A 27435-nucleotide genomic window follows, 5' to 3' on the forward strand; every position below is an offset into this window, starting at 1 on the left:
GTCACAAGGCTTCTCTTCAAAACTGACAATAACCGTTGATGGGCAACCATTGTGAAACTTTTAATTCAGTGTGAAGAGCTGGTCTGTGCACATTCCAGCCATCCACTCACACTGTACACAGAGCACAACCTGGAACCTTGCATGGACTTGGCTTCCAGCCAACATGCCTAAACTACAAACTTGGTTTACACAGCCTAGCTTCTCCTGCTCCTCAGCAAGAATCCCTGGTGTTGCCTTTTCTTACTAGAAATCAACAAATCTGTCAAGTAGGCTTTTGAATCATAAGTTCAGTTCTTCACACTGCTATATCAATTTGCTTTTGTTTTTATGTCCACGTGAAAATTCCTCAGCATTTTAGGCACGTTGGTCCTAATACATTTTTGCAAGCACTTTCCTCTGTCTCTAAGCTGATAGAGCTACTGTTCCATCTCTACTAGGGCCAGGTAGCATGGAAGCTAAAATATATCTGGATATCTTTTTTTCTTTTGCCATAAATCTTTGAGTGTGAGGATGTGCGTTACTTCCATGTACCTCCATGCTGCTTTTGAAGCTCATCTATCTCATAGCTTAGCTTGCTTTTGGTTTCATATGGTGGGGTAAACTACCCTTGAATACAGAAACTTCAGTTGGTCTAAAATTCCACAGCCAGATTACTGGCTGATGTTCTGTTTAAATATCATATAACCCATTTTAAAACCACTGTTATGGTTGCCAGCCATTTCTGGGACTAATTCAAGGTGCCTCAAATACCTGAAAAAGCACCTACTTCCCTACAGAGCCTCTTCAGTGCTGAGATCAGCAGAGGGGACCCTCAGAACCTGGGGGGGGGGGTAGTATGAGAGTTGTGGAACTCCCTTCCCACAGAAGTGTGTCTGGCACCTTGACTATAGAGCTTCTGGTGAATGCTGAAGACTTACCTCTTTACCCTGGCTCTTAACACTTGTGATGTATAGTTTTAGGACCCATACATTTCTGTGAATGTAAGTTCTAAACTGTTTTTAATATTGTGTTTTAATGTTGTAACCCATTCTGGGTCCTTACAGTGAAGGATGGGGAGGAGGAGAAGAAGAATTTCACTTCTTTTCTGATATTCTTTTTATATTAGAATTTCAGCAGAAGGGTGTGCCATGATCTTTTTTTAGGTGGGTCACAAATCACATAATTTATGGACATGTGAATGGTAAAATACGTTTGCAGTGTAAGCCTACACATGTCTACTCAGAAGTAAACCTTGTGTAGATCAATAGGTGTCATATCCTAGGAAGTGACTGCAGCCTAAAAGCATGCTGAATTAATTGTGTTCAGCTTACACAACCATCTCAGATTAGGGATGGTTGAATCTGTTGATTTTAATTTCTCTTAGTTTTTATTTTTCCAATCTTCAATTCCATTTTCCACATCTGGTTATATTTTTTTTGTAAAGGCCTCATGAAAATCCATCAGCATTATTGTGTGAATTTCTCCTAACATGCCCGTCTGTATGCAATTTTACCCAATATACACAAATGCTCTAATGCATTTTTGTATGTTATTCTCACTAGCATACACATTTTATGCACAATAAATGAATTATTTTGCACAGTACTCAGCTGTAGAGCTGCACTACAAAATTCATAGAATTGTGAAGGGTGGCTGTGTTTTGGTTCTTGTATTTTAAGAAATACAAATTAGGTGGGTTTGCCTTTAGGCTTCCTTGGGCTTCCTCAACCTCGGCCCTCCAGATGCTTTGAGACTACAATTCCCATCATCCCTGACCACTGGTCCTGCTAGCTAGGAATCATGGGAGTTGTAGGCCAAAAACATCTGGAGGGTAGAGGTTGAGGAAGCCTGGGCTAATTGAATCAAATTCTACCCTATCCTGACCGCAGATCCAGTGGTGGCTAGTGCCCATGGAAGGAAGGGACGCCAACAGTAGCTGGAGCCAGAGCCAGTCACAGTCAAAGCCAATCAATTCTCGTTTTGTCCCCATCCTTGTTCTTGCTGAGTTCTACTAGGGCAACCTGGAGACTAAGGAGGGGAAACTAACAGGCATGAGATTCCTGCATTGCAGAGGGTTAGACTAGATGACACTTGAGACCCCTTCCAACACTATGATTCTATGATCCTCCATAAATTTACCTAATCCCTTTTTAAGGCTGTCGAAATTGGTGGCTATCACCAGATGTCGTGGTAATGAATTCCAGAATTTAACTGCATTGTACGAAGAAGTCTGTAATCTCATCTGTGCTAAATCTCCCACTCTTCAGCATCATTAGATGCCCCCAGGTTCAAGTGTTAGGAGAGAGGAAATAAAGCTTCTCTTTCTCCACACTATGCATAATTTAAATACCTCTATAATGGCCTACATTGCCTTTGCCCCCACTAAACTATTTAAGCCCCAAGCATGCTAACATCCTCACAGGAGAGTTGCTCTAGCTACCCTGATCAATTAGGTGGCCTTTTCTCTTCTCCTTGTAAGAGGTCAAATGTTCAAATGCTCCCCATACAAGGGGTAAAAAGACAAAGCACAGCTCCTTGAACACGGGAAAAGAGTCAGCCAAGCATCTCCCTGGTACTCAATCTGAAGTGGAGCGATGCTACTGAAGGTATAAACTTCTCTTTAATTTGGGGCATGAGGAGGCTTTGAAAACTGATTTACCACGGCTCCCTGCATCATTCTCATGGGAAACGAACAGAAGAAAGCCATTTCCTCCTGCCCTACCCTAAATTCCTGACACTAGCACCTGCGAGGAGCAGGCTAGTTTGGGGGATGCTGCGAAGGCTGTGTTTTGTGTCACAGCTCTGCCCTCGAATACCTTGCTCCCACTCCACATCCCTCAGCACCTGCTGCCTAAGGCAGCCACTTCACTCCGCCTAACAGTATGGACAGCCTTGGGTGGATGGGAGTTCCCTTTGCCTCTTCAGAATCTCCAACCAGCAAAGGACCGCTCAGAATCCATGGCCATGAGGAGTCTAATGTGAAGCAGCAGAAAACGGTGGAAGGGCATCTCTCAATCCAACTACAGGGGCAGCATTGCCACCAGCTACCCTTATGTATCCGCAGCTGTAGAGGCAAGATGCCACTTTTGCAACTGGGTGACATCCATTGTCCTGAGAATCTCGGTCTTTTCCTTTCTTAAAGAAACAGAAATGTGGAGAGCTGGTCACAGTGCAACTCCAGTTAGCAGCTCCAGTCTTTAACTTCCTTTATGTTGATGAATCACAGGTCTTCCCAGAGCCTGTAAGGCCCATGTTTGGGTCTGATTTGTCATCCTCTGTGGCGCTCATGCCTCAGGGCCTTCTGTTTGGCATTTGGATGTCCATGGGGACGAACGTCACTGTTGTGGTGCGACTGGGACTACTGGTGTCCTGCCCCAGTGTGGAGGGGGTTGTGGCTTTGGCGTTCTTCGGTTCCAGCTCCCGCTTTGTCCTCATGCGTCTGCAAGGAGCAAAGCAAACACTGCATTATGTCAGAGCTCACGGGTCTTGACGTAATGTCTCAGGATGGCATCCATTTCCCCTTCCTCTGCACTACTGCCCAAGGTGGGAAGGAAACCTACAGCATCCTCTGGCCTCTTATGGGCATGCTGCATGATCAGCACTCCCACACGATGAACTGTGCCACACCAACCCTCTACCTGCAGCCTGAACTGTAGCAAACAGGCCAATTTGGACAGGATTTATCCACACCAGGAACACAAGATTCCCAAAGTCAAAAGGGAGGAATTAATGATGCAGCATCTCCCCCTTGCCACACTGCTGCCCTTCCCAGAAGATGGGAATAGAAAGGCCACAGTTCAGTTGCAGATCATAGGCTTTGCCTGCAGAAGGTCCTAGACAGGATTAGGAAAAAATCCAGCCTGAAAACCTCAAGAGCTATAGTGGTACCTCGGGTTTACTTAATTCATTCCAGAGGTCCGTTCTTAACCTGAACCTGTTCTTAACCTGAGGCACCACTTTAGCTAATGGGGCCTCCCGCTGCTGCCACTGCTCTGCCAGAGCACGATTTCTGTTCTCATCCTGAAGCAAAGTTCTTAACCTGAGGTACTATTTCTGGGTTAGTGGAGTCTGTAACCTGAAGCGTATGTAACCTGAAGCGTATGTAACCTGAGGTACCACTGTACTGCCAATCCTGAGCCAGATGAATGAACTGTCTGGCTTAGTATAAAGGCAGCTCCTTATGTTCTTAAAAGGGAGCAACCCTGATGTGCATTCTTGGTCCCTTCTCCATTGTCCTGGTTTACTGGATAGCTGTCGAAGCAGCCCCTGCTGTAGATGCTCCCATGTGATCAAGATAACACAAAACAGGTTCATTTAAATACATCAAAAGAGGCAGCTGATAATGCATTTTGCCTCTCAGGTCACTGCCACTAAGCTCCACCCTCCTCTCTATTCACTGGATCACCCTTGCATATTTTGCCCCAAAGCAGCAGCATATCCCCCTCTTCTCCATTCATTGGGTTGAATGCAATGCTAGTCCTACTCAGAATACATCCATTAAGTACCTGACAAATTTAGGGCCACTGATTTCAGTGGGTCTGCTCTGAGTAGAGCTTAGTTGGATACTGCCTTTTGGGTCTCCCTTGTACGGCATATCACCTCTAAGTGAGGATCTTGCAAAAGCAAAAATTGCAGGGCCGGGCTGTGGAGCCGCACCACAAACACAAACATGAAGCGGATCCCGTGGAAACACCTGCGAAATGCAGGGAACGCTGCCCACAGCCTGCTTGTTCTCTTGAAAAATCAAAGGAACTTGAGCCCAAAGCCAAGTCACTGACTCACCTATTATACATTTTCAGCGAGAGGAGAACTGCCGTGAATATAACTATGATGCCAACTACAATGGCCGCCACAATCGCTCCAGAACCTAACAGGAGGAAGGAAAGAAAAACAGTACTAAAGTGCTAGTTACAGGTAGGTAGCCGTGTTGGTCTGCCGTAGTCAAAACAAAATAAAAAAAATCCTTCCAACTAAGTTTGTTATTGGTATGAGCTTTCGTGTGCATGCACACTTCTTCAGATATTCTTCAATACTAAAGTGAATGGGGGTCAGCCAAGGTTTTGGATTTTCAAAGTGTCTCCAGGGAGATCAATACCTTAGTTACATCTGAGGGCTCAGGGGGGTCCATAGCTCAGTGGTAGGGCATCTGCTATGCATGCAGACAATCCCAGGTTCAATCCTGGCATCTCGGTAGGTGTGGCGATCACACAGGGCCCCTGGACGTTTCACGGTCTATTGACCCTGTGCCACCACTGCGGTTGCTTTCTTCGCTGCCACCACCCCGCTGCTCACAGGGACACACAGAGTCCAGACAGTTGCTAACATAAACAAATAATCAAGTTTATTTTTAAGTGCAGGAATAAGCGTATGGTTTCGGTTTATTTTTCTCGTCAGTTTCTTAAAACTTAGTTCCTACAACTTCAAACTGAATTAATCCCAACTATCTATCTAACTCCCTAACAATTCCTCTCACTCTCTCACAATACAACTCAACCAACCCACTGTGTATTCCACCCTCTTCCTTCTTCAACAACCAAGCCTCACCTCCCAACTGACAAACCTCAACTCCCAACTCCCAAGCCTCAACTGTCAACCCCCAGACCTCAACTGTCTTTTCAAAACCTCCCACTCTATCTTTTACTCCCCCCTCGCATTCTCACTGGCCAATCACATCACACCCATTTTTAACTCTTTCCTTGACGCATCCTAGGGGCAAATGCCACAGTAGGGCTGCAAAATACCCTCATCTGAATCCCTGGAGAGCTGTTGCCAGTCAAGGTAGACCAAAATGGACTAGATCAGCCAATGGTCTGTCTCAATATAAGGTAGCTTAATGGGGGGAAGGACCCTAGCTCAGTGGTAGAGCATCTGCTTTGCATGCAGAAGGTCCCAGGTTCAATCCCAGGCATCTCCAGATAAGGGTTGGACTGACTCATGTTTGAAATGCTGGAGAGCCACTGCCAGGCAATGTAGGCTGTGTTGAACTAGCTGCTACCTGTCTTTATTTGTTCCTATTCAGTGTGATTAAATATATATATATATTATTATTTTCTTTGACTTTTTCACTTTCTCAGGAGCGTGGATAGGACCACCAAACACTCCCCATTTCTTAATCACAAACTCCTTTTGAGAAAGAACAGACTGTAATACAGTGGTACCTCAGGTTAAGAACTTAATTCGTTCTGGAGGTCTGTTCTTAACCTGAAACTGTTCTTAACCTGAAGCACCACTTTAGCTAATGGGCCTCCTGCTGCCGCTGCCCAATTTCTGTTCTCATCCTGAAGCAAAGTTCTTAACCCGAGGTACTATTTCTGGGTTAGCGGAGTCTGTAACCTGAAGTGTCTGTAACCTGAAGCGTATGTAGCCCAAGGTACCACTGTATCTCCTTGGAGCATGCACAATGATAGTAGGGTCAATCCTTTGAATCTGTGTCAGTGACTCTTTATTTTCAGAGGAAAAACAGCTTCCTTAGGACTGAAATAGGTGTGACTTGAGAGACCCAGGACTGGATTTTACATCGTGATTTTTTTATCTCTTTAAAAAAGCTGTCAGTGGTTCCTTCCTAATTTTTTTATCCCAGGGATAGCCAACCTGATGCTCTCCAAATGGTGATGGACAACTTCCAACATTTCTTACCATTGGCCATCCTGCCTGGGGCTCACATGCAGTCCAAAATTATCTTGAGGGCACTAGGTTGGCAAAGGCTGTATCATCAGGACAGTGGTCCTGGAGCGGGAGATGTCTTCTTTTTAACTACCATACTATTTCCCCCATTTAAAACGCCTCACACAATACCTGTTCAAAAACATGCGGAACTTAGGCATGCAACCCCAAAATGTCAGCTTTGCATTTATCTTACTCTGATAAAGAATTTGTTCTTGAGACTTTGTGGCTGCATCTGTTGAAGACACAGAATTCTCAGACACCGGCACAGCTGTCGTCATCTTGATCCCAGCTAGGCAGAAGAAAGCAAGAGCTATTTTAGAACTGTGCAAAGCGAGCAAGTGGAGAAACAAAACAGGTGCAGACCAACACGGCTACCTATCTGTAACAGGTGCAAGGAGATCACTCATTGGGCCAATGCCTGATAGCAGAATATATACAGAATTCTTTTGGTCTTATCCAGATAATGGGTTGCATCTAACGCAGTCTGAGTGGTGTCAGACTAGCACAACCAAATTCCTTCTCTGCCTATGTAGCCCCTAAACCTGCTCCAGAGTCCGGCAATGGCACTCATGCTGAAACATCAGAAACAGAGGGAATGGTACACACACACACACACACCAGCTGGGAGAAAAGAACCTGTCCACAGTAAATCCATCATGTACCTAAGTCACCAGTGAAGTATGTGGCATTGCAAACTACGGAGTGTAAGAATGTCATTCAGATCCGTTCCTACACAGAGACACGTGTATTGGTGGGGGGATAAGTAAAAGCATGTAAATGCCAATCAAATACAAAAAGCAAGTCTGTTGGCCATTCTATGTGAAGCTAAAGAGAAGCTAAGAGGCCATTCACATGAACAGTCATTCATGAAAATGCAATCATTCTAGCATTGCAAAGTTTGTTGATATTTGCAGTGGCACAGAAACAGCAAACAGTCTCACAGTGAGTGGAGCAGGCAGGGATGGCAGTGAAATGCAAAAAGTACAGCCTGTGACAATTCAAATACATCTTTGTCATTAGAGGTCCAAGTGACCGTGGTGGCTAGGAGAGTGGAGATCCAGGTATGGCACCTTGAGCTCCTTGGAGAGACCGTAATGCAATAAAGAAACCAAACAAACAAATAACACCTGGAAGGCACCACATTAGCCACCTCTGATATATACAAATGGCATAAAGGAAAGAATGAATTCTCTTTTATGTCTTCTCTGCTGCATTGCTTGGGGCAGATTCTTACCCACCACAGGCTACTGAGCAAGTGGCTACAAGTCTGGACAGATTTCTTTCATCCCATGATGCCTTCTGGTTAACAAGGTTTTGCAGTTTTTTCCGAAACAGCACAAAAACCTGACAACGCTGTTTACCTGAGCTGTGAGTGGAGATTCTTCTTTGTGAATGGCTGTTAGCTCTCTGAAATCAACAAGCATTCCAACCTCAATGCTCAATTTTCGATCTGGCCTGGGCCAGAGCTACAGTTACTTGCAGGAAATTGACCCAATTTGTGAATATGCCAAGAACCCCACCCACACCCATTTCAGTGAAAGAGAGCTTAAGACTTCTTCAATTGCTTAAGGGTCAAAACTTCAAGTTTGGGAGGTGGAGGACCAGGGGAGCCTCCTCAGTACAAAGCCTGAAAGGGCCAGTAAAGCAAGTGCAACAATTGCCAAGAACCATGAATCCAGCTCTATAATGACTGTTCTGTAGGTGGAATTTCAACCAATCCAATTTCTGAAAAATAAAAACGGGAATATTCAGATAGCTGCTGGCAGCCTGCGAGAATGTTGGCTTTCTTCTGAAGTTTTGCCCCCGGTTTTCAAAGCTTTGAATTGCAATGTTGTTTGTGTCCAAGCGGCCTTGCTATTTCTAGCCAAAATGGGGAGAAGCAAAAATGAAAATAACTCAGGCCCTGAATCCATAACTAGGTCATTCTCCTCCAAGTGAATGGCGCCTTTGTGTGTCCAAGGCTGAGTTACTTTTGTAACATGATAATCTACTGTGGTTGGGGATACTTCCCCACGCTTCCTCAACGCCCTCCCTCGTTTGAAAGAAGAATTGAAATCTCAGTGTTCTATTTTTCTAATCCACCAACCCTATGATATACGGTTTTTGTAGTGAGTTCATAGTTCTCCGGATTCAACCTGTCAGATACATAAAGATGGCTGCACCTTCCTAAAGCAGGATCTGTGGTGGTTTTACCACTATCCAATGCAGTCCAAAAAGAGGCTGCTGGAAACCCAGTTCTCACTTAATAAGGAAATAAATGCAGCAAGGGGCTGAGTCAAGGGCCTGTGCTCTTCTTGCAAGAGGGTGGCAACATGGAAAGGCCAGCATGATGGGAAGCCGGAGGAAAAGGCTGGATAAATATTATTGTAAGGCAGCTGGTGGAAGGGCTACTCACACACAAGCTAGGTGGAGCTTTCACCTTGAAGGCTGTGTAGAGAGGGGAGAGAAATTCAATTCAGTTTGCATTTAAAGGTGAATATATCTGGTTTACACTTTCCAAAATAACATGTGAACCAAAACACAGAGCCATACTTTGAAATTCACGCTTCTTAGAACTTTGCAATGCAGTTCTCTAGCCAAGTAATGTGCTCAAAAGGTGAGAGTGTGCAAATTAATGCTTGTATTAATGAAAATAACACACAAAAACCATTAGGGGAAATTGCTTTGCGGAAAGGTGTGTATTAAGCAAAACTGCATACAAACACAAATTGAAGTAGAAATGCGAAGAAGGGACTTTAAGATTGGAAAATGAGAAAGAGTATTTGAAATTGACAGATTCACGCATTCCTAGATGTTTGCCTTCGGGTACCAATTGCAGGGAGAGAAGCAAATAGCAAAGGATGGGAGAACTGATGGATAACCTCCTTCAGACGCCGGATAGAGGAACTACGGCCCAAAGCAGCTCAGATGACCACAGTATCCCCTGTACCAGCTCCAAGAGTTGGGGCTACCATGTTACAATGATTGCACTCCTACTTACTGGGTCTGTTCCAGAGAGAAATAGTGGATGACTGTATCCTCAGGCCACTGGCAGCTGATCAGTTTTGTCCCCAATGCTATTTAATATCTATGTGATGCTTCATTTTAAATGTTTGGATTTGTACACCGAGTTTTATTTGTGATGGGCAGTTGTGTTTTATTTTCGTATTGCTTTTGTCTGGTTGTAGAAAATATTACTGCTGGATTCTGCACCACCTGCAGTTTCCAAAGCATCTTCAAAGACACTCGGAGCTGTCCGTGGTCCAGCAACCTTTGACCAGACTTGCACTGGGGGTTCCAGTGTCAGACCAGAACACGACACTCGCAATCTAACAATATTTGGAGAGCCACAGGTTCCCCACCACTGACCTACATGTGCTGTTCAACTGCTTCTTTAATTTTTGACTTGCGCTACTTGCAATATAGCTGAAAACTTACAGTTATCCTAACTAGTTAAACAATGGGAATACGTCTTGATGCTTTTACTTGGCCACAGTAAGAAACAGGCTGCTGAACTAGATGCTCCTTTGGTTTCTGTTGCAAGCCTTTGCAAGGCCCTGCTGTTTGGGGAAAATCCTTGCTGTCTGCAGGTGTACACACACCCTTAAACTGTATCACTATGATGTGCAGACTAACAAACTGAGAATGAAAGAGCCCTTAATTGGTGCAAAGGGACTTCTCCTGCAAGGCTGTAAGAATAAACACCCACCATCTACTTCCTCAGTGGTTTGCATATCTCACTGCCTTTCCTGCATTTGAACATATAGGGCTGTAGCCAACTAAGTTTTACTCAGAGTAAGACCACTGATGCTAATGGACCTAATAAATTTAACAATAATAGTTTGGTCATGTTCATTAATTTCAACAGAACTATTCTGTGTAGGACTAGCACCGGATATATCCCATAGCTTGTAATTATCAATCTGGTAGGACATATAAATTAATATGGGCAGTTTTTATGTTTAAGTTAGGATCTATGAAATACTTTTATTGTTAGTGTCCATTTACTAGTGCTGGAGGAGACTCTTGAGAGTCCCATGGACTGCAAGAAGATCAAACCTATTCAGATCCTGAAGCTGAGGCTCCAATATTTTGGCCACCTCATGAGAAGAGAAGACTCCCTGGAAAAGACCCTGATGTTGGAAAAGAGGGAGGGCACAAGGAGAAGGAGACGACAGAGGACGAGATGGCTGGACAGTGTTCTCGAAGCTACCAGCATGAGTTTGACCCAACTGCTGGAGGCAGTGGAAGACAGGAGTGCCTGGCGTGCTCTGGTCCATGGGGTCACAAAGAGTCGGACATGACTAAATGTCTAAACAACAACAACAAACTATTTTTCTTTCTCTTCCCCCCCCCCCCGCTATATTTGCAAAAAAATTAAAGGTGGGGCAGAATGGCTCACTGGGCTGGCTCTCTAACCACAACCCAGCATTTGCTAAAATAAACTGGTACCAGTAAGCACCGAGAAGCCCCCACCTATCTACCCACCCACTGCCGTTGCCTCCCTTCTTATTCATGCTGAATATAAAGACTCTTTTTCTCTTCCTGGACTGAACTCACTCGCTCGCCCTCTCCTCCTCCACAAAGCACCTGCCTTCTCTTCCCGCAACAGGAACCCGACTCTCAATCTTGCACCTTTCTGCAGGGGAAAGACACTGCTAACGGATCTGTCAGCCTGCCCTCTCCCAACACCCCTGTCCTGACCTACCAGGTGTTCTCAGGAAGGAAAAAGGAGCCATTTCTTTGGGTAGGAGCTGAGTTGACTCTCCCTTTCAACAGGCTTGTCAGTTTGGGCAGCATTTCCTGGACGGCGGGAGAGAGGAGGCCAAGGTTTTTTATTATTATTATGATTATTAATCCGAGCACCGCTGCTGATCGCCAAAACAAGCAACTGGGTGTGTGGAAACTGGCCACAGGCGAGGGTGTGTGCATGTGGGATGGGGAGGACAGTCATTGCCCTTGTTACCTTTGTCTGAATCCATCAAAAATGCACAATAGACCACTCATAGCGCACACTGAGTCCAGCCATCAGAGTGGTGTAGTGGTTGGAGCATTGGACTAGGACCTGGAAGACCAGGGTTCAAGTCCTTGCTTGGCCGTGAAGCTCACCGGGTGGCCTCGGCCCAGTCACTGCCTCTCAGCCTAACCTACCTCACAAGGTTGTTATGGGGATTAAATGAGGGGGAGAACCATGTACACCTCCTGGAGTTCCTTGGAGAAAAGGCAGGATAGAAATGCAATAAAACAAATAAATAAAATACTCTCCAATTAGGACTATGTATGGAACTTTAACTGTAAGCTGGTTCATGGGTCCTGTCTCTTTGTCACACGCTATCATGACCAAGAAATTGAATCCTGGGCTGGGCAGGGCAGGGCAGTGGCCAACTGTAATTCAGCAACATTTGGAGAGCCACAGGTTCCCCACCTCTGCACGAGAGTCAAACAGAAAAGGGCTGTGATAGGCCTAGCAACATAGGACACGTCCAAGGCCTTGATAACATAAAGCCATTCACTTAGAAGGATTTTCTGCTGTTGCCCCTATACTACAAAATGTGCTTCCCTCTGCCGTTTGTGAAGCAGCTTCAGACATTTTATAAAGACTCAACTTTTTGCCCAGGCTTCCCCTGACCCATAAAAATGGACCATGGTTTATGTGTACGAGTCCTCCGAATGATTGTTTTGTTCTTTTTTTATCTGTTTTTATCCAGCTTTTTCATGGGTTTCAGTTTGTATTTTTATGATATTGGGTTGTTTTCAACTTTTACTCAGATTAGACCCATTGAAATTAATGGCCGGGATGACTAGCTTATGTCCATTAATTTCAATGGGTCTAATCTGAGTAAAAGTTAGTTGGGTCAGTGCATCTGGCTGTTAAACTAGAAGGTTAGTGGTTTAGAGCCCACCCCAGGATGGCTGTAGGCAGGGGGTTGGACTAGATGAAATTCTGTGACTACAGCTCCTTAGTTTTTTTCCATATTGTATACCACTTAAGAGGGATTTTAAAAACTTTTTTTAGCAGTTTAGAAATGCTTTTAAATAAACAAAACATAGCTGTGGGGAGATTTTGCATGAGAATAGCTTGAGTACAACTCTTCCTCAGAAGGGGCGGGCGGGGGGGGGGGGCACATCCTTTCAGAGTTATGCTTTGCTGGCTTCAATTTGCCTCCCTGAAGGCAAGGTGGAGCCTGCTGCATCCAAAAGCCCATTCTGGCTTCCCAGTGTAAATATTCTCCCATCTAACATTCCCTCTCCTATTACACTCTGGGTCCAGCTAATGCAGGCAGCTGCCTCGGGGCCTGTAGTTACCAGAGAGGCCTCACAGCATCCAACAGGTAGGCCTCCCCACCCTCCTATTAATCAAGGGCTGCCTACACATTAATTTGACAGCTGGCTCACATTAGTAGGCACAATCTTGGCATGCTGCAAAAACATATATGCATGGTAGAAAAATAATACATACGATTCCAGAGCATGAACATTCTGGAGCAAGTCAGAAGACTAGGTGAGTGCAAGTAAACTCTCAGACTAGCCTTCTCTTGTCTAGGGACATAAATTAGCATTTGCGTGGCTTAATGATTTGCTCCTAAGTTAGTCCCATTTTGTGCATGCTGTTCATTTCCTTATTGCTTCCTTCGGTGCAAAAAAAAAAATCCTTATAAAATTGCAATTAAACCTTCCTGGTTATTTACGGCAGGAAACTCCTGGCCCAAAGGGTGTAACAGTCATAACTGGAAATTCTCTTCTCTCCCATTTTTATTTTGTCATATGACTCACACCAACAGGTAAGGTTAGAGGAGCTGGTTCGAAGTAGAATAAGGAAGGGGTTAAACTCACAATGGCACAGCCATAATCTGTCCAGCAATTAGTGGATATACTTGGAATACTGTGTATGGTTCTGATCGCCACACCTCAAAGTTTTTGGAGCATCTACCACACTGGGTGGGACAGGCACATGCAGAAGGCGAAGCAACCCTTGAAAGACTGCAGCCTCCAAACCATTTAGGATGTTATTTCATCCTTGTAGCATAAAGCACTTTTCACCATTCTGAAACAGAGGAAATCAAAACAATGGACTCCTTGCCGGCCTCAGAGATGAAGGAGGGAAGTTGTTACCAAAAACATATTGTAACATAGTATAATCCACCAGGAGATAACATTAACTTCCTGAATTGCTTTCTATGGCACTATCTCAAATCACATAATGGTGAATATGAGAGGCCACTGGTTCAGTAGCCAAATAAAGCAAGAAGTTTCACATCGGTCTCATGTTTCTTTCCTGCCCCAAAGAGGTGGACTGCAGCCAGTTTCAGTGCACAACAATGCAAAAACGTGGGTTCTGTTCTCCTGCCGCAGAGATCACAATGCCCTCTTTGCAGTCGTGGAACCCAGAGCATTGTGTGGCTCAACTAAAGGGCGTATTCGAAGTGCCAGAGGAATCACACTGCACTCAAACAAGTATGCTGCTCCAGAGGTGGGAACCCTGTGGTCCACAACCTAATTTCGAAAGCCCTCTGTAAGTGAACAGTTCAGACTGTCAGCAAGAGCATTCTGTCCCTTCCCTAGCAGCCCATGGGGGATGGAGGAGGGGAAGGGACAAAGACACAGAGAGAAATTGGGTGGCCTTTACCATTATTGGTTTTGGCTCCACCCACAGCTTGCAAGCGGCGCCAACAGACTACGTCAGGGCAACATGGCTCTTAACAGCAAAAAGCTTGTCTATCCTTACAGTACTCCTATACGTTACTCATGTATCATTTTCATACACACACAGACATCATCTATCATACAGCTAAGGATGGGCAAATCTCTGTTTTGGTTTCTCATTTTTCCAATCTTCAGCTCTTTACATTTCCACACCAGTTTGCAGATTTAAAAAAAATTTGCTCATGAGCACCTTAGTGTGAATTTCTCCTAATATACACATGTTGGTGTGCAGTTTTGTCTAATATATACTTTTGTTTGCAAACTAATGCATGTTTGCGTGTTATTTGCACTACTATTACTTTTAAAATTTCTGTGCACACTTTGCCCCAGTACAGTATATACATTTCTGTTCACATTCCTTGGTGGGAAAACCACACTGCAAAACTGAGAGACATGCAGATTTCAAATGATGTCTGTGCTTTGGTTCACACATTGTTTTGGAAGCTGTAAATTTAGTTGGTTTACCTTCAGGTGTGAACGGAATTGAATTTCTCCTCATACATCCTCATGTAACACACTCCCTAAAAAGACTTGCCCTGCACCTTCATCTGGTGATAATTTCGCGCCAGGTAGATTTTGAATTTTTCCCAACCTTTTTCATCTTAACAAAGATAGTTACCGTAGGTTTAGAGAGGATAGTTAGGTTTAGAGAGGAGTAACAAAGTACAATGAAACATAAGTCTTATGTTATTGGGTGCATTGCAGTATGTACTTTTTTAAAAATGCATTATTTTGTTGTGGATTTATAAGTTGCATATGTATACGATACTTTAATAAACAGGCTTCTTTTCTCTCAAGAGAAAGTAACTGTGCCTTTGATAGCTTAGCCGGTTAGAGTGTGGCATTGATAACACTATGGTTGTAGGCTCAATTCCTGTAAGGTAAAACTGCATATTCCTGCATTGCAGGCATTGCACTAGATCAGGGGTAGGCAACCTAAGGCCCATGGGCCACAAGCGGCCCACAGGGGTCATTTAACCGGCCCCCGAGCCGCCCCTGAATCAAGATACCCACTCAGCAAGTCCCCCCTTGTTGTGCTAAACTAGCGTGGCACGCAGGGACTCACTTCTATGGTGCTGGAAATTGCATCTGCGCATGCTCAGATGCCGAAAATCTCATCTGCGCAGGTTCAGACGCAGACACTGGAAATCACGGCTGCGCATGCTTACGCATAATCTGGCCCACGGAGGGATCTCCAGTGGAGTGTACCAGTCCAGGCGAGGTAAACCTTGCCGACCCCTGCACCAGATGATCCTCAGGTTCCCTTCCAGCTCTAGGATTCTAAGATACCTTAATGCCTTCAGAACACAGGAAGCTGCTTTATATAAAGAGATTACATTAGTTCACCTAGCTCAGTACGGTCTATCCAGGGGTAGTTCATGTGGTGACTCCAGATGTTGCTGAACTCCCAGCATCCCTGACCACTGGCCATGTTGTTTGGGGAGGATGAAAGCTGAAGTCCAGCACCATCTGCAGGGCACCCAACTGGCTAGCCCTGGTCTACATTGACTGGCAGCGGTTCTCCAGGGTTTTCAGAGATGAGTCTCTTCCAGGCCTACCCTGAGATGCCAGAGATTGAACCTGGGATCTTCCGCATGCAACGAAGATGCTCTATCAACAAGCTACAGCCCTTGCCCAGATACTTGGTACTGGTGTTATTCTCTGTAGCTGGTTATACACTGATATTATTCTACTGTCCTTTTCAGTCTCATTTAGATTTCACATTTAGGGTGGAGGGGACCAGAGTTAAACATACTTCAGGTTTTTTTCTTTTTCTTTTTAATTTGGCTTGTACACCCAAATAACTTCTGCTACCAGGTAGCATGTAATAAATACTGCAAATTAAACAAATAAATGCCTTTACACGCTGAACAGGCTCCAGAATAAACATACCACTATTGTAATGTTTTATGCCAAGACAAAGAAGGAAAGAAATGGATATGCAAAAGTGAGAAACTGCTAACAAGAATTAAAAGTGTAAAATGTTTTCCCAATCTTGCTAGCAATGATGTTTGTCGTTTTAAATTTAATTCCAACCCAAACAAAAACCAGACACTTCTGATTTTCCTTGATGATTTGGGCTGGCTTTACCTGGTGGCGAAAATGAGCTTGCATGGTCAGCTCCAGAGTGCCGAAAAGAGGTTTTCATAGCAGCATGAGAGAATGCCTTAAGGTAGAAGTTTTAAACATTAACTAGACATATTTTGTACAGTATTCTCAGAATGCTGTGAATGGAGGTGGAAGCAGCACTTAACAATCAGAGGTGGGGAACTTGTGACTCTCCAGGTGATGTTTGGCTGCAGCTGCCATCATTCCTGACCGTTGGCTATGCTGGCTGGCACTGCTGGGAGTACAGGTCCTGGGACTCATGTGGTTTGCCCTCCTTCCCCAAACTAGCCTGTTCCCTACGGGCGCAGTGGAGGTATAGTGCCCCACTGCTGTCCAGCAGGCTTTGAATGAAAAAAGAAAAGAAAAACATATTTCCATTTCCTCAGGCAGCTAAATGTTTTGGGATGGCTCATCTTACTTTCCAGGTAGGGATGAACTTTAATTCAGTTCATGTTCACACACACATCAACCTTTGACATTTGAACTTCTCCAAATTTTGCAGTGCCGATCAATGTGTACAAAAAGGCAGGTACTCTGGTGGCGCTGTAGTCTAAAGCACTGAGCCTCTTGGGCTTGCCGATCAGAAGGTTGGTGGTTTGAATCTGCATGATGGAGCGAGCGCCCATTGCTCTGTCCCAGCTTCTACCAACCTAGCAGTTTGAAAGCACACCAGTGCAAGTAGATATACAGGTACCGCTGCAGTGGGAAGGTAAATAGCATTTCCATGCACTCTGGCTTCCATCACTGTGTTCCGTTGAACCAGAAGCGTTTTAGTCATGCTGGTCACATGATCCAGAGAGATATCTGTGGACAAATGCCAGCTCCCTCGGCCTGAAGCGAGATGAGTGCAGTACCCCATAGTCACCTTTGACTGGACTTAACCATCCAGGGGTCATTTACCTTTTTAACCTTACAAAAATGCATATACAAGGGTAAAGAGTGCATAAAAATGCATATACATTAGATAAAATTATATCCAAAAATGAACTATATTAAGGGGAAATGCTTTGCAAATATGTGCATGTTAGGAGAAATTTGCACTAAAATGTTGATGAGATTTATTTTAGTAAACTTGAATGCTGATGTGGAACTGTGGAGAACTGAACTTACAAGTAGGAATAATGAGAAACTGAGAGAAAACAAAACAGACAGATTTGCCCATCCATACTCCCATCTCTTGACCAGCCCTTCTAGTCTTCCTCTCGCCCCCCCCCCCCCCAGCCACAAAAACATGCAGCCATCCCAATACTCTTGCAGAAATCTCTGGGAACTGTAGCTCTCCAAAGGGAATACGAATCTCCACACAACTCTGGCACCTCTTAGGGAAGTCATGATGACTGTTAAAGAGGGTAAATTAACACCGCAGATGCAGCCCAGAAAGCAGCTCTCCTTCTCGGGATTCAGCTAAAAAAACATTGCGATGTTCCAGCTGGAGTTAAAGTAATGACATGGTTGTTTCTTTGAAGTTAGTGCACTGATTTCAGTGGGTCTTACTTCCAGGTATCTGTGCACAGAATGGCAGTGTTAGTTAGCTAAACGTATCCTGTGTTTTGGTCAAGCCTAATTACACAAGTTGTGGTGAGAATACTCACAAGTGACAAAGTATAAGAAATGGCTGTTTTCTGGGCGTGGGTGAAGTATGAGCATAACATGAAGAGTGATCCAAAAAGAGACCAGGGATGCAATCCTATGCCTACTTACCTGGGAGTAAGACCCACTGAAGTCAATGGGAATTGTGAGAACTGTAAAGTATTGTGTGGAAAGTGATTTCAAGTCTCACTTGTAAATATATGCTTATCTCTGCTATAGTCAACACTGCTTTAACATTAATTTCCTTTCCCCGAACAGCTGGAGCATTCAGATCAAAGGTTGCCATGTTAATTGTACATGCTGTACAAATACCTCAAATGTTTTTCAGTAACGAAAATGACTGGGACTGAAATCTTTGGTTAAGAAAATACAGCCACCAAGATATGCATCCTTAAACACTAACACTACAAACCTGTAAACCAGAGGTGTCGGCCCTTTTTTCAACCCCTTTTCAACCACATTCCCTTCTAATAAACCTTCTCAGAGCTCCACACCAGTGGTGGCTGGGATCAAATGCAAAAGTGGCTGGAGTAAACCATGTAAATTTTACTTTTGTACACACCTTCTTTCTAAGCTCCATCCAAAGTTGAAGGACACATTCCAGCCAGGCAAAAATCCTCAGAGTACACAGCAGAGGTGTGGCCTGGGGAGAGTTTCAAGGTCCAGATAAAGAGGCCTAGAGGGCCACATTCGCTCCAGGCTTGAGATTTCACACCCCTGCTATCAGTGGCGTAGCGTGGGGGGTGGAGGGGGGGCCGGCCACACCGGGCACAACATCTGGGGGTTAGGGTTAGGGGGCACAAATCCACGGGTTAGGGGGCGCAAATTACTTGCCTTGCCCCGGGTGCTGACAACCCACGCTACGCCACTGCCTGCTATACACACTTACCTGTAAGTCCCACTGGACTTTATAGAGCTTACTTCTGAGCAGATATGCAGAGGATCACTAAATTACAGGATTATTAAATCAGCATTGTGGGGGTTTTTTACTGCCAGCAGCTGCCTGTTCTCTTCATTTTCTTCTGCCACTGCCCTTAGTGCTTTTGTATTCCTAATTTCTATGGTTGCCATCTCTCTCTCTCTCTCTCTCTCTGTGTGTGTGTGTGTGTGTGTGTGTGTTTGTGTGTATGCATGTCAGAACCCTTGTACTTTGATTTGCTGCGTAACAAGCAGAAGTTCAGCAGGAAAGCCTTTCCCTCACATTGCCCCAAGGGCCATGAAAAGCAGCACCTGTTCATACCTAAACAAAAAAAGTGTTTAGGTGTTGAAAACAATATAATGAAAGTCCTTGCCTAGCACAGAGTTCCAGAGAGTAGTTGATGTCACACTGAAATTTGTGGAGAGAATATTATGTGGCACCTATAAAAGTTGGAAGGGACTCCAAGGGTAATCTAGTCCAACCCCCTGCAATCACCAGCCTCCTTCTGCCCCTGCTCCTTAGTCCAAACTCTATTGCATCCAGAAAACTGTGCAACCCCAGAGACAGTGCACAAGTGTGCACCCAGAATAAAAATAATTTGTGCATTTATTTTCTTACATTTATATCCTGCCGTTTGTCATGGAACCCAAGGCAGCATAAACATCTGGTTCCTGAGCAGGTAGTTAGTTACACAGCCAGGGACTGATTGGACTCCAAGCCTGCTTAGCTTTAGCAAGGTAATCATAGAATCATAGAATTGTAGGGCTAGAAGGGATGGCCTTGAGGGTCATCTTGTATACCTGCAGACCAGAACGCAAGTCAATAACAAACACTTCAGTCTTAACTCTACCAGGGGTCAGCAAACTTTTGCAGCAGGGAGGCTGTCCACTGTCCTTCAGACCTTGTGGGGGCCAGACTATATTGGGGGGGGGGTGAACGAATTCCTATGCCCCACAAATAACCCAGAGATGCATTTTAAATAAAAGCACACATTCTACTCATGTAAAAGCACGCTGGTTCCCAGACCGTCCATGGGCCAGATTTAGAAGGCTATTGGGCCAGATCCGGCCCCCGGACCTTAGTTTGCCTACACATGTTCTAGGCTCAAATAGCCCCTAGAGTGGTGTATTCTGCAACATGTCATTGACACAACCACCGTGGTGCATTTGTGGTGCATTTATACTGAACTGTCCATATGTCATTCCTCTTTATTAGTTATTCTGTGATACTTTCTCAATGTTACCACATTATTGCAGTTTGCAGGGGCATATTTCTGCTATAGGCCAATGAAAGTGGTACAAAAAATAAGCCTGGAATGTTTGTGGTATAAAAAGTCACAGGATTACAGGAGGTTTCCAAGCACATGTTTTAATCGCAGATGGTATCTGAACTGGATTTGAATTGATACGTGCTGCTGTTTGTTTTAACTGTTCTATTGCAAATGTTTTAAGTGTGTGTGTGTGTATGAGAAAATGTTTCACGTGCATTTATACATGCAATTGTTCTATACATGTTTATTGCATTGAAAATGGCGTTGAGATACCTAGTGAGAAGTGAATAATAAATAAAGTAATATTTTTAATTTTTTTAAAAAACCCCACCAAGGACAAGAACTTTTGGAAGGTAAGAGCTGTTTGACAGTAGAAGGGACTCTCTTGAAAACTGGTGGACTCTCCTTCATGGGAGGGTTTTAAGCAGAGATTGGATGGCCATCTCTCAGGGATGCTTTAGTAAGATTCCTGCATTGCAGGAAGCTCGGAATCCCTTACTACTAATACAGAATAGTCACAGCAACAACCACCTCTCCATCACCCACCCTACAAGTGGAAACGTCCAGGTTCAAGAATCTACCTAAAGCCACACATAAAAGGAATTAAGTAGATAAAGCATCCTCCCTCCCTCTCTCTCTCTCTCTCTCTTACACACACACACACCCTTCTTTTTTATATCAAATTCTGGCCGAAGGCTGCCACCTTCCCAGCACCTGTCGAGGTGATCCGCCTGAGCTTGGATCCCGCCCTCTGGGCAGCTCTCTTCCAGCCGAATCCTCCGCGTGTTTTGCGCGGGAGCCTGTTTCCCTCAGAGCTTTCTCTCCGTCCCCAACGAAGCGCGAAACAAGTTCCCGCCGCGGACCCGCAGGGAATGGGCGCCGTTGTCCGGAAAGACGACGGGCACCGGGGCGCAAACCTCTGCGCGCTTCCTCGGAAGCTCCGGCTTGGGGACTCCACTCCTCCTCTGTCTCCCTCCCGTGGCCCCGATTCTCCGCGCACCCACCTGCTCTTGGGGAGCCCGGCCTTTACCAGACGGCGCGAGAGGGTCTCCGGGCGAGCTCTGCCATCGGCTCCTCGGCCAAATACCCTCAGCTCCCTTGGCAGCGGCGGCAGAAGTAGCAGCGGGCGGGTTTGCGCAGCCGGCCCCACCCGCCGCCCTCCTCTCTCTCTTTTCAGGTGATCCGGCTGGGGCAGGGCCAAGTGCCGAGCCCTCTTCCTCCTCCGCCCCAGCCGTGGGCACAGCAGGGAGAAGGAGAGGGAAAGAGAGGCGAGGGAGGGGAGAAGCCGCCTCTCCATTGCTCTGCCCCAGATCTTGCTTGCAGAAGCCTCTCCTGAGTATGGGGAGGAGAAGCGAAGAAGAGTTCCCTTGAGCATGGGCAGAGTGCGCTGCCCTCTCGCCATCGCGGCGGGACTGCACGTAATCACCGACCCCACACCACAGGCGCTGGGGGTACATGCATGTTCAGCCCCTCCCCACAACATCGGCTGCCTTTCAGTCCTTAAATGAGTGGTAGCGAACCTTCGTGGTATCTAAAGTAGACCCGCGGAAATCAATGGACTCAGCTTTATGTTGGGGCCGCCAATGACCACCGACCCCGCATACACACGTACCTCAGGCGTGATCGCACGCAGGCACAGAATCATAGAGTTGGAAGGGACCTCAAGGGTCATCTAGTCCAACCCCCTGCAAGGCAGGAATCTCAACTAAAGTATCCATGACAGATGGCCATCCAACTTCTGCTTAGAGGGAGGAGAGTCCACAACCTCCCAAAGGAGATCGGGAGGGAGACCAGCATCTTCATTTGACCTTGTCCCCTCCAATATGTATTGATGTGAATAGGGGTGGGGAGGCAGGGAGTTAGGCTGTATGCCAGAGTCCCTTCTAATTCTTGGATCCAGCAAGGGTTAAAATCATTGCTAAATTAGCCAGGCAAGGCCACAATGGCCCCTAAGTACGTCCTAAGTACATGTGGTTAGTATAAGAGAGGAAGTTGCTCTGTGCCAGAGGGCAAATGGATGGCTCACTCCCTCACCTGGCTGGTAGTGAGAAGGTCAAAGATCAGGGCAAGTGGTGCGTGAGCTGGGCTAGGATCTCATACTGTGACTATGGGAGAAGCAATAACTCTTAGGGTGTTAATGTTGTAAAAAGGTAAAGGTAAAGGTACCCCTGCCCGTACGGGCCAGTCTTGACAGACTCTGGGGTTGTGCGCCCATCTCACTTAAGAGGCCAGGGGCCAGCGCTGTCCGGAGACACTTCCGGGTCACGTGGCCAGCGTGACATCGCTGCTCTGGCGAGCCAGAGCCACACACGGAAACGCCGTTTACCTTCCCGCTGGTAAGCGGTCCCTATTTATCTACTTGCACCGGAGGTGCTTTCGAACTGCTAGGTTGGCAGGCGCTGGGACCGAGCAGCGGGAGCGCACCCCGCCGCAGGGATTCGAACCGCCGGATCGGCAAGCCCTAGGCGCTGAGGCTTTAACCCACAGCGCCACCTGCGTCCCTAATGTTGTAAAGGTAAAGGTAAAGGTACCCCTGCCCGTACGGGCCAGTCTTGACAGACTCTGGGGTTGTGCACCCATCTCACTTAAGAGGCCAGGGGCCAGCGCTGTCCGGAGACACTTCCGGGTCACGTGGCCAGCGTGACATCGCTGCTCTGGCGAGCCAGAGCCGCACACGGAAACGCCGTTTACCTTCCCGCTGGTAAGCGGTCCCTATTTATCTACTTGCACCCGGAGGTGCTTTCGAACTGCTAGGTTGGCAGGCGCTGGGACCGAGCAGCGGGAGCGCACCCCACCGCAGGGATTCGAACCGCCGACCTTTCGATCGGCAAGCCCTAGGCGCTGAGGCTTTAACCCACAGCGCCACCTGCGTCCCTTCCCTAATGTTGTAGATATGTGTAAATGAGAAATATATAACAAAGACACCAGAATCTCTGCTGTCCCTCATTCCATAGAAACTGAACCCTGGGTAAGCACCTGGAACCCCTGGAATCGCGCATCACTCAGAGTTTGATCCTGGCATGCAATATTTTACTTTATTAAATGGGTGACAGTGGCGTAGCGTGGGTTGTCAGCACCCGGGGCAAGGCAAGTAATTTGCGCCTCCTAACCTGTGGATTTGCGCCCCCTAACCCGTGGATTTGCGCCCCCTAACCCGTGGATTTGCACCCCCTAACCCGTGGATTTGCGCCCCCTAACCCTAACCCCCAGATGTTGCGCCCGGTGCGGCCGGCCCCCCCTGCACCCCCCACGCTACGCCACTGATGGGTGATAGCCAATATTGGCCATAGCTCTACAACTAATGTTGGATATTGACCCAGTGTCTTTATTTGTTCTATTTAGTTCTCTCATGCATTTATTTCTACCATAGGACTCAAATGTGTAATATAACAGTCTATAAAACTATTAAACAGCAAGTCATAACGCAGTAATAAAATCATAAAACACAAACACACCCTGGAAAAGTTCACAATCTCAGGTAAAACGGAACTTCCATCTCAGTTCACGGATAGGCGAGAAGCACATTTATACCACTTTAACAGGCATGACTTCCCTCAAAGAATTTTGGGACTTGTAGTTTACCCCCACAGGACTACAGTTCCCAGCACCCTTAACAAGCAACCATTCCCATAACTCTTTGAGGGAAGCCACATGCTGTAAGCATGCATTCAATGCATGTTATGGGCATGGTGACCTAAATAGCTAGATCTTCCCTGGCCAGTGAAAAGAAAAGAGGGTGGAAGCGAAATAGCTCTGGGGTTTCACAATACTGGCACAGCTACTCAAAAGGCCCTTGGCTATAGCAAGGCCCTCCATCTTTAATCATTCTGTTTGTTTGTTTTTGTATGGCTCCTTGAGGATCAGTTTCATGGAAAGGCAGCACAGAGATTTATGTAGAGCAAGGTGGAAGCAGGCACATAGTGAGGAAATCCTGTTCCTCCTTTGCTGGTTTTGGGGTCACAAGTAGATGTAGGATTAAAAAACCACTCTCCTATCTTGTCAAGCCCCTCTGAGTCTTCTGTGGGGTGGGAGATCACAGGTTTAAATTTCACCTTAGCCATTGCATTACATTACCTTGGGTTACAAACTTGAATACGTTCTGGAGGTATGTTCTTAACCTGAAACCGTTCTTAACCTGAGGTGCGCTTTCGCTAATGGGGCCTCTGCTGGCACGCAATTTCTGCTGTCATCCTGGGACAAAGTTCTCAATCCGAGGTACTACTTCCGAGTTAGCGAAGTTTGTTACCCAAAGTGTTTGTAACCCGAAGCGTTTGTAACCCGAGTAGGACTGTAATTTGTTGGGCAACCTTAAGCAACACTCTTAGACCTTATAGGGCTGGTGTTGCCAGAAAGATTGGGATAACTATTGTTTCTTAATACTGTACTTTATTCATAAGTGTCACTGCTGTATTTGTGTTTTTCCAGCATTTTTATCCTTCTGCTCTTTTTTTTTTTGTATTATTGGATATTCGCACTGTTAACCATCCTGTAAGCCTTTAAGAAAAGGCAAAATACAGTATTTTAAAAATAAAATAAATGTGAAGTGTTCTCAGCATTTGGGGAATGAATTGTCCTTTTGTATTGACTGTAATAATGCAATACATAACATGTTTCTTTTAAATGTTAATTAATTCACATTAATAAAATAGAATTATTGTCAGGTTGGAAACCTTAGTATCACTTGAACATCCTTACTAAGACTCCTTCTTCCCTTTACTTCTGATGTTCAGGTAGTGAGTGCCGCTGTTAATATAGCCAAAACAGTACAATCCAGGCACACTATAGCTGTATCAGCAGGCTCAGGGAACTGCAGAAGTTTGAAGAAGTACAATTTTATTTTAAGGGTAGTGTGTGTAGGGGGGTGGAATCCTCCCTCAAGTGGGAGAGACAGTCCCGAAAGGGTCAGGTGTGCCCAGTGGCTGTGAAATGCTGGTTGCCTGTTTGCGGGGGTGTGTGTGTGTGTGTGTGTGTGAGAGAGAGAGAGAGAGAGAGAGAGAGAGAGAGAGAGACACCACTAAGGAAGAGAGAATGGAATGGAGTGGCTGGAGCACTGCAACATTTTGTTGCAGCTTCCACTTTTATTAAAAAATGTTTTTATTATTTTTTTAGTAAAAAAAAAAAAACACCAAATGATAACAATGGATAGAAAACAATTACACAGGTAAGGTTCAAAATCATGTAAAGTATTCATTATTGTTATTGTTTTTATTACAGGGGCCAACCCAAAGTACTCAGCCGCTGTTGGCCGTGGGTGGCCGGATGATGCAGACTTTCTCTTTTTTTGCACTGTGTGTAATAAGATAATGTCACATGTCAGAAAAGTTATCTGCTCCAAATCATTTTCTTCAAGCCTTAAGTTTATGCGTTAATTTCCCCATCATTGCTAAGTTCCATACTTCATGATGCCAAGCAACAAGGGGGAATGTCACAAGGTCATTTTGGAACACTAATTTACGTTACCCATCAAATCTGTTTAAGAGAGCCAGTCCAGATAAAAATGACGTGCTGGTAATGTTGTTTTCTTAAAATATATCCCTCCAGAACATAGCAACGTCTCGACACAGCCACCACATGTGACAAAAAAATGTACTATCCCTACACCCCTCCGGCACATCCGAGAAAGCCATTTTGTTATTCTGTGGAGAGTGTGGTGGGGATGGTGAGGTATGAACAATATATAATTTTTGTAGCATTTCCTCTTACCCTGGCAGAGACAGATTTAAACAGGATCTTGTTCCATATTCTATTCCAAGAGTCCTCATGTATTTTCAGTTGAAAATTGTGTTCCCAGGGAATGTTACTTACCACCGTGGTCACAGGGTCCACTTTTTAAAAATGTATTACACTGGTTGTTCTGTTTGGCCTCACAACGTCTCATTTCCATTTTACAGCTGAGGAGCTGAGGCTTGATCCTACCCGATCCTCATTTCCCAGACCTGAGCACAGTTCCTTGGAATGTGTTATGCTGACATCAAAGCACCTGGCTGTGTCACCACCAAATCGTTTATGAGGCAAGAGGTTTGAAGATAATAAACGTGATAAGGAATGTTCCTGAGAAAGCTCAATATGAGGCTGGTGCTCAAGACAAGGGAAACACCCCCAGCCACCACCTCCCAAGCTGTAGATTCTTCTCAGTGTGGGCTGAATGATTGCACCAGCAGAGACTACCTCGCCCCAGTAAAACATGTAAATGAAAGGCAGTCCCTCTCCAACATCCTTATGGGTCACCCAAAACTACAGGTAGAATCTGGCACACCCAAATTCTCACTTCCATTGCTAGGATGGGAAATCATCATATGGAAATATGGGGATGGATTGTCTCCTGTTTCTGTGTAAGTACTTGGGAATCTCTGAAAGGAGAGCACCAGGAGTGGGGGAGGTGAGTGCAAGGCAAAGTGCAAAGTGCAAAGTGCAAAGAAGGGATATTTGTGTATCTGAAGAAGTGTGCATGCACACGAAAGCTCATACCAAGAACTAACTTAGTTGGTCTTTAAGGTGCTACTGGAAGGAATTTTTTTATTTTGTTTCCTCTTAACATGTTTCTCCCTTTTGTCCCAAGTTTGAGTGTCTTCAAAGTCCATGACACCTTTGGTAAAGGCTGTTCTCCAACTGGAGTGCTCGCAGGCCAGTGTTTCCCAGTTGTCTGTGGGACAGCCCAACTCCCCAAGGGACTCAGAGTCCCCTAAGTCTGTGATTGGTCACAGAAGAATGGATGGAGGTAGGAACCAGTAGAAGAAAAGCAAGGAAGATCTTATTTTTCCCTTGCAACAGAGTCCCACTCCCACCCTGCACTCCAAGGAGGTGAGGACCCAGGACAAAAGTGTCTAACAACTTTTAAAGACTTTTAGAAATTGCCCAACTCCTTAGTCAAAGACCACCCAAAAGCATCATACAAGTGTCACAGAAAGAAGCCTACCATAGAAATTTGAGAATATGGCTTGTCTCCTGTCTGTTAAGATACCTGATAATGCTTGCTGATTGCATTATCCTGGCCAGTCTGGGCCATTCTTTTGAAATGCTAAATTTCTGAAAACATTGTCACAGACCTCCCCTATTCATACACAAGATTAGTCCTTTTGACAGGATTTGAATGATTTATGAGTGGAAAGAACTATTGGGAAAGGTTTCTCCAAGACTCTTCCTTCTGTAGAGAAATATTTGGGGTCATTAAGAGAGCCAAGATGACTTTGGGATTGTTCTGTGCACTAAAATAAAGTGT

The 27435-nt window shown here is 45.4% G+C and overlaps 1 protein-coding gene across 5 annotated transcripts; it reads right to left on the reverse strand.

Moving 5' to 3' along the window:
• Window positions 1–1077: 1077 nt before the first annotated feature.
• Window positions 1078–26137, reverse strand: NCMAP (non-compact myelin associated protein). 5 transcript variants are annotated; one of them, XM_079987830.1, is made up of 5 exons: window positions 21221–21377; window positions 11333–11427; window positions 6839–6934; window positions 4762–4846; window positions 1078–3418 (listed from the first exon to the last, which is right to left on the reverse strand). In XM_079987830.1, exons 2-5 carry the CDS (start codon window positions 11361–11363, stop codon window positions 3271–3273), a joined length of 360 nt encoding a protein of 119 aa, XP_079843956.1. In that variant the 5' UTR covers window positions 11364–11427; window positions 21221–21377; the 3' UTR covers window positions 1078–3270. The 5 variants fall into 5 exon arrangements, with proteins under 5 accessions (XP_079843956.1, XP_079843959.1, XP_079843955.1 ...); XM_079987833.1 differs by lacking the exon at window positions 11333–11427 and adding an exon at window positions 18590–18670 and having other exon boundaries at window positions 21221–21366; XM_079987829.1 differs by lacking the exons at window positions 11333–11427; window positions 21221–21377 and adding an exon at window positions 26022–26137.
• Between the last annotated feature and the right edge of the window lie 1298 nt (window positions 26138–27435).

Source organism: Podarcis cretensis (genome assembly GCF_951804945.1).
Source record: "Podarcis cretensis genome assembly, chromosome: 8".
NCBI lineage: Eukaryota > Metazoa > Chordata > Lepidosauria > Squamata > Lacertidae > Podarcis > Podarcis cretensis.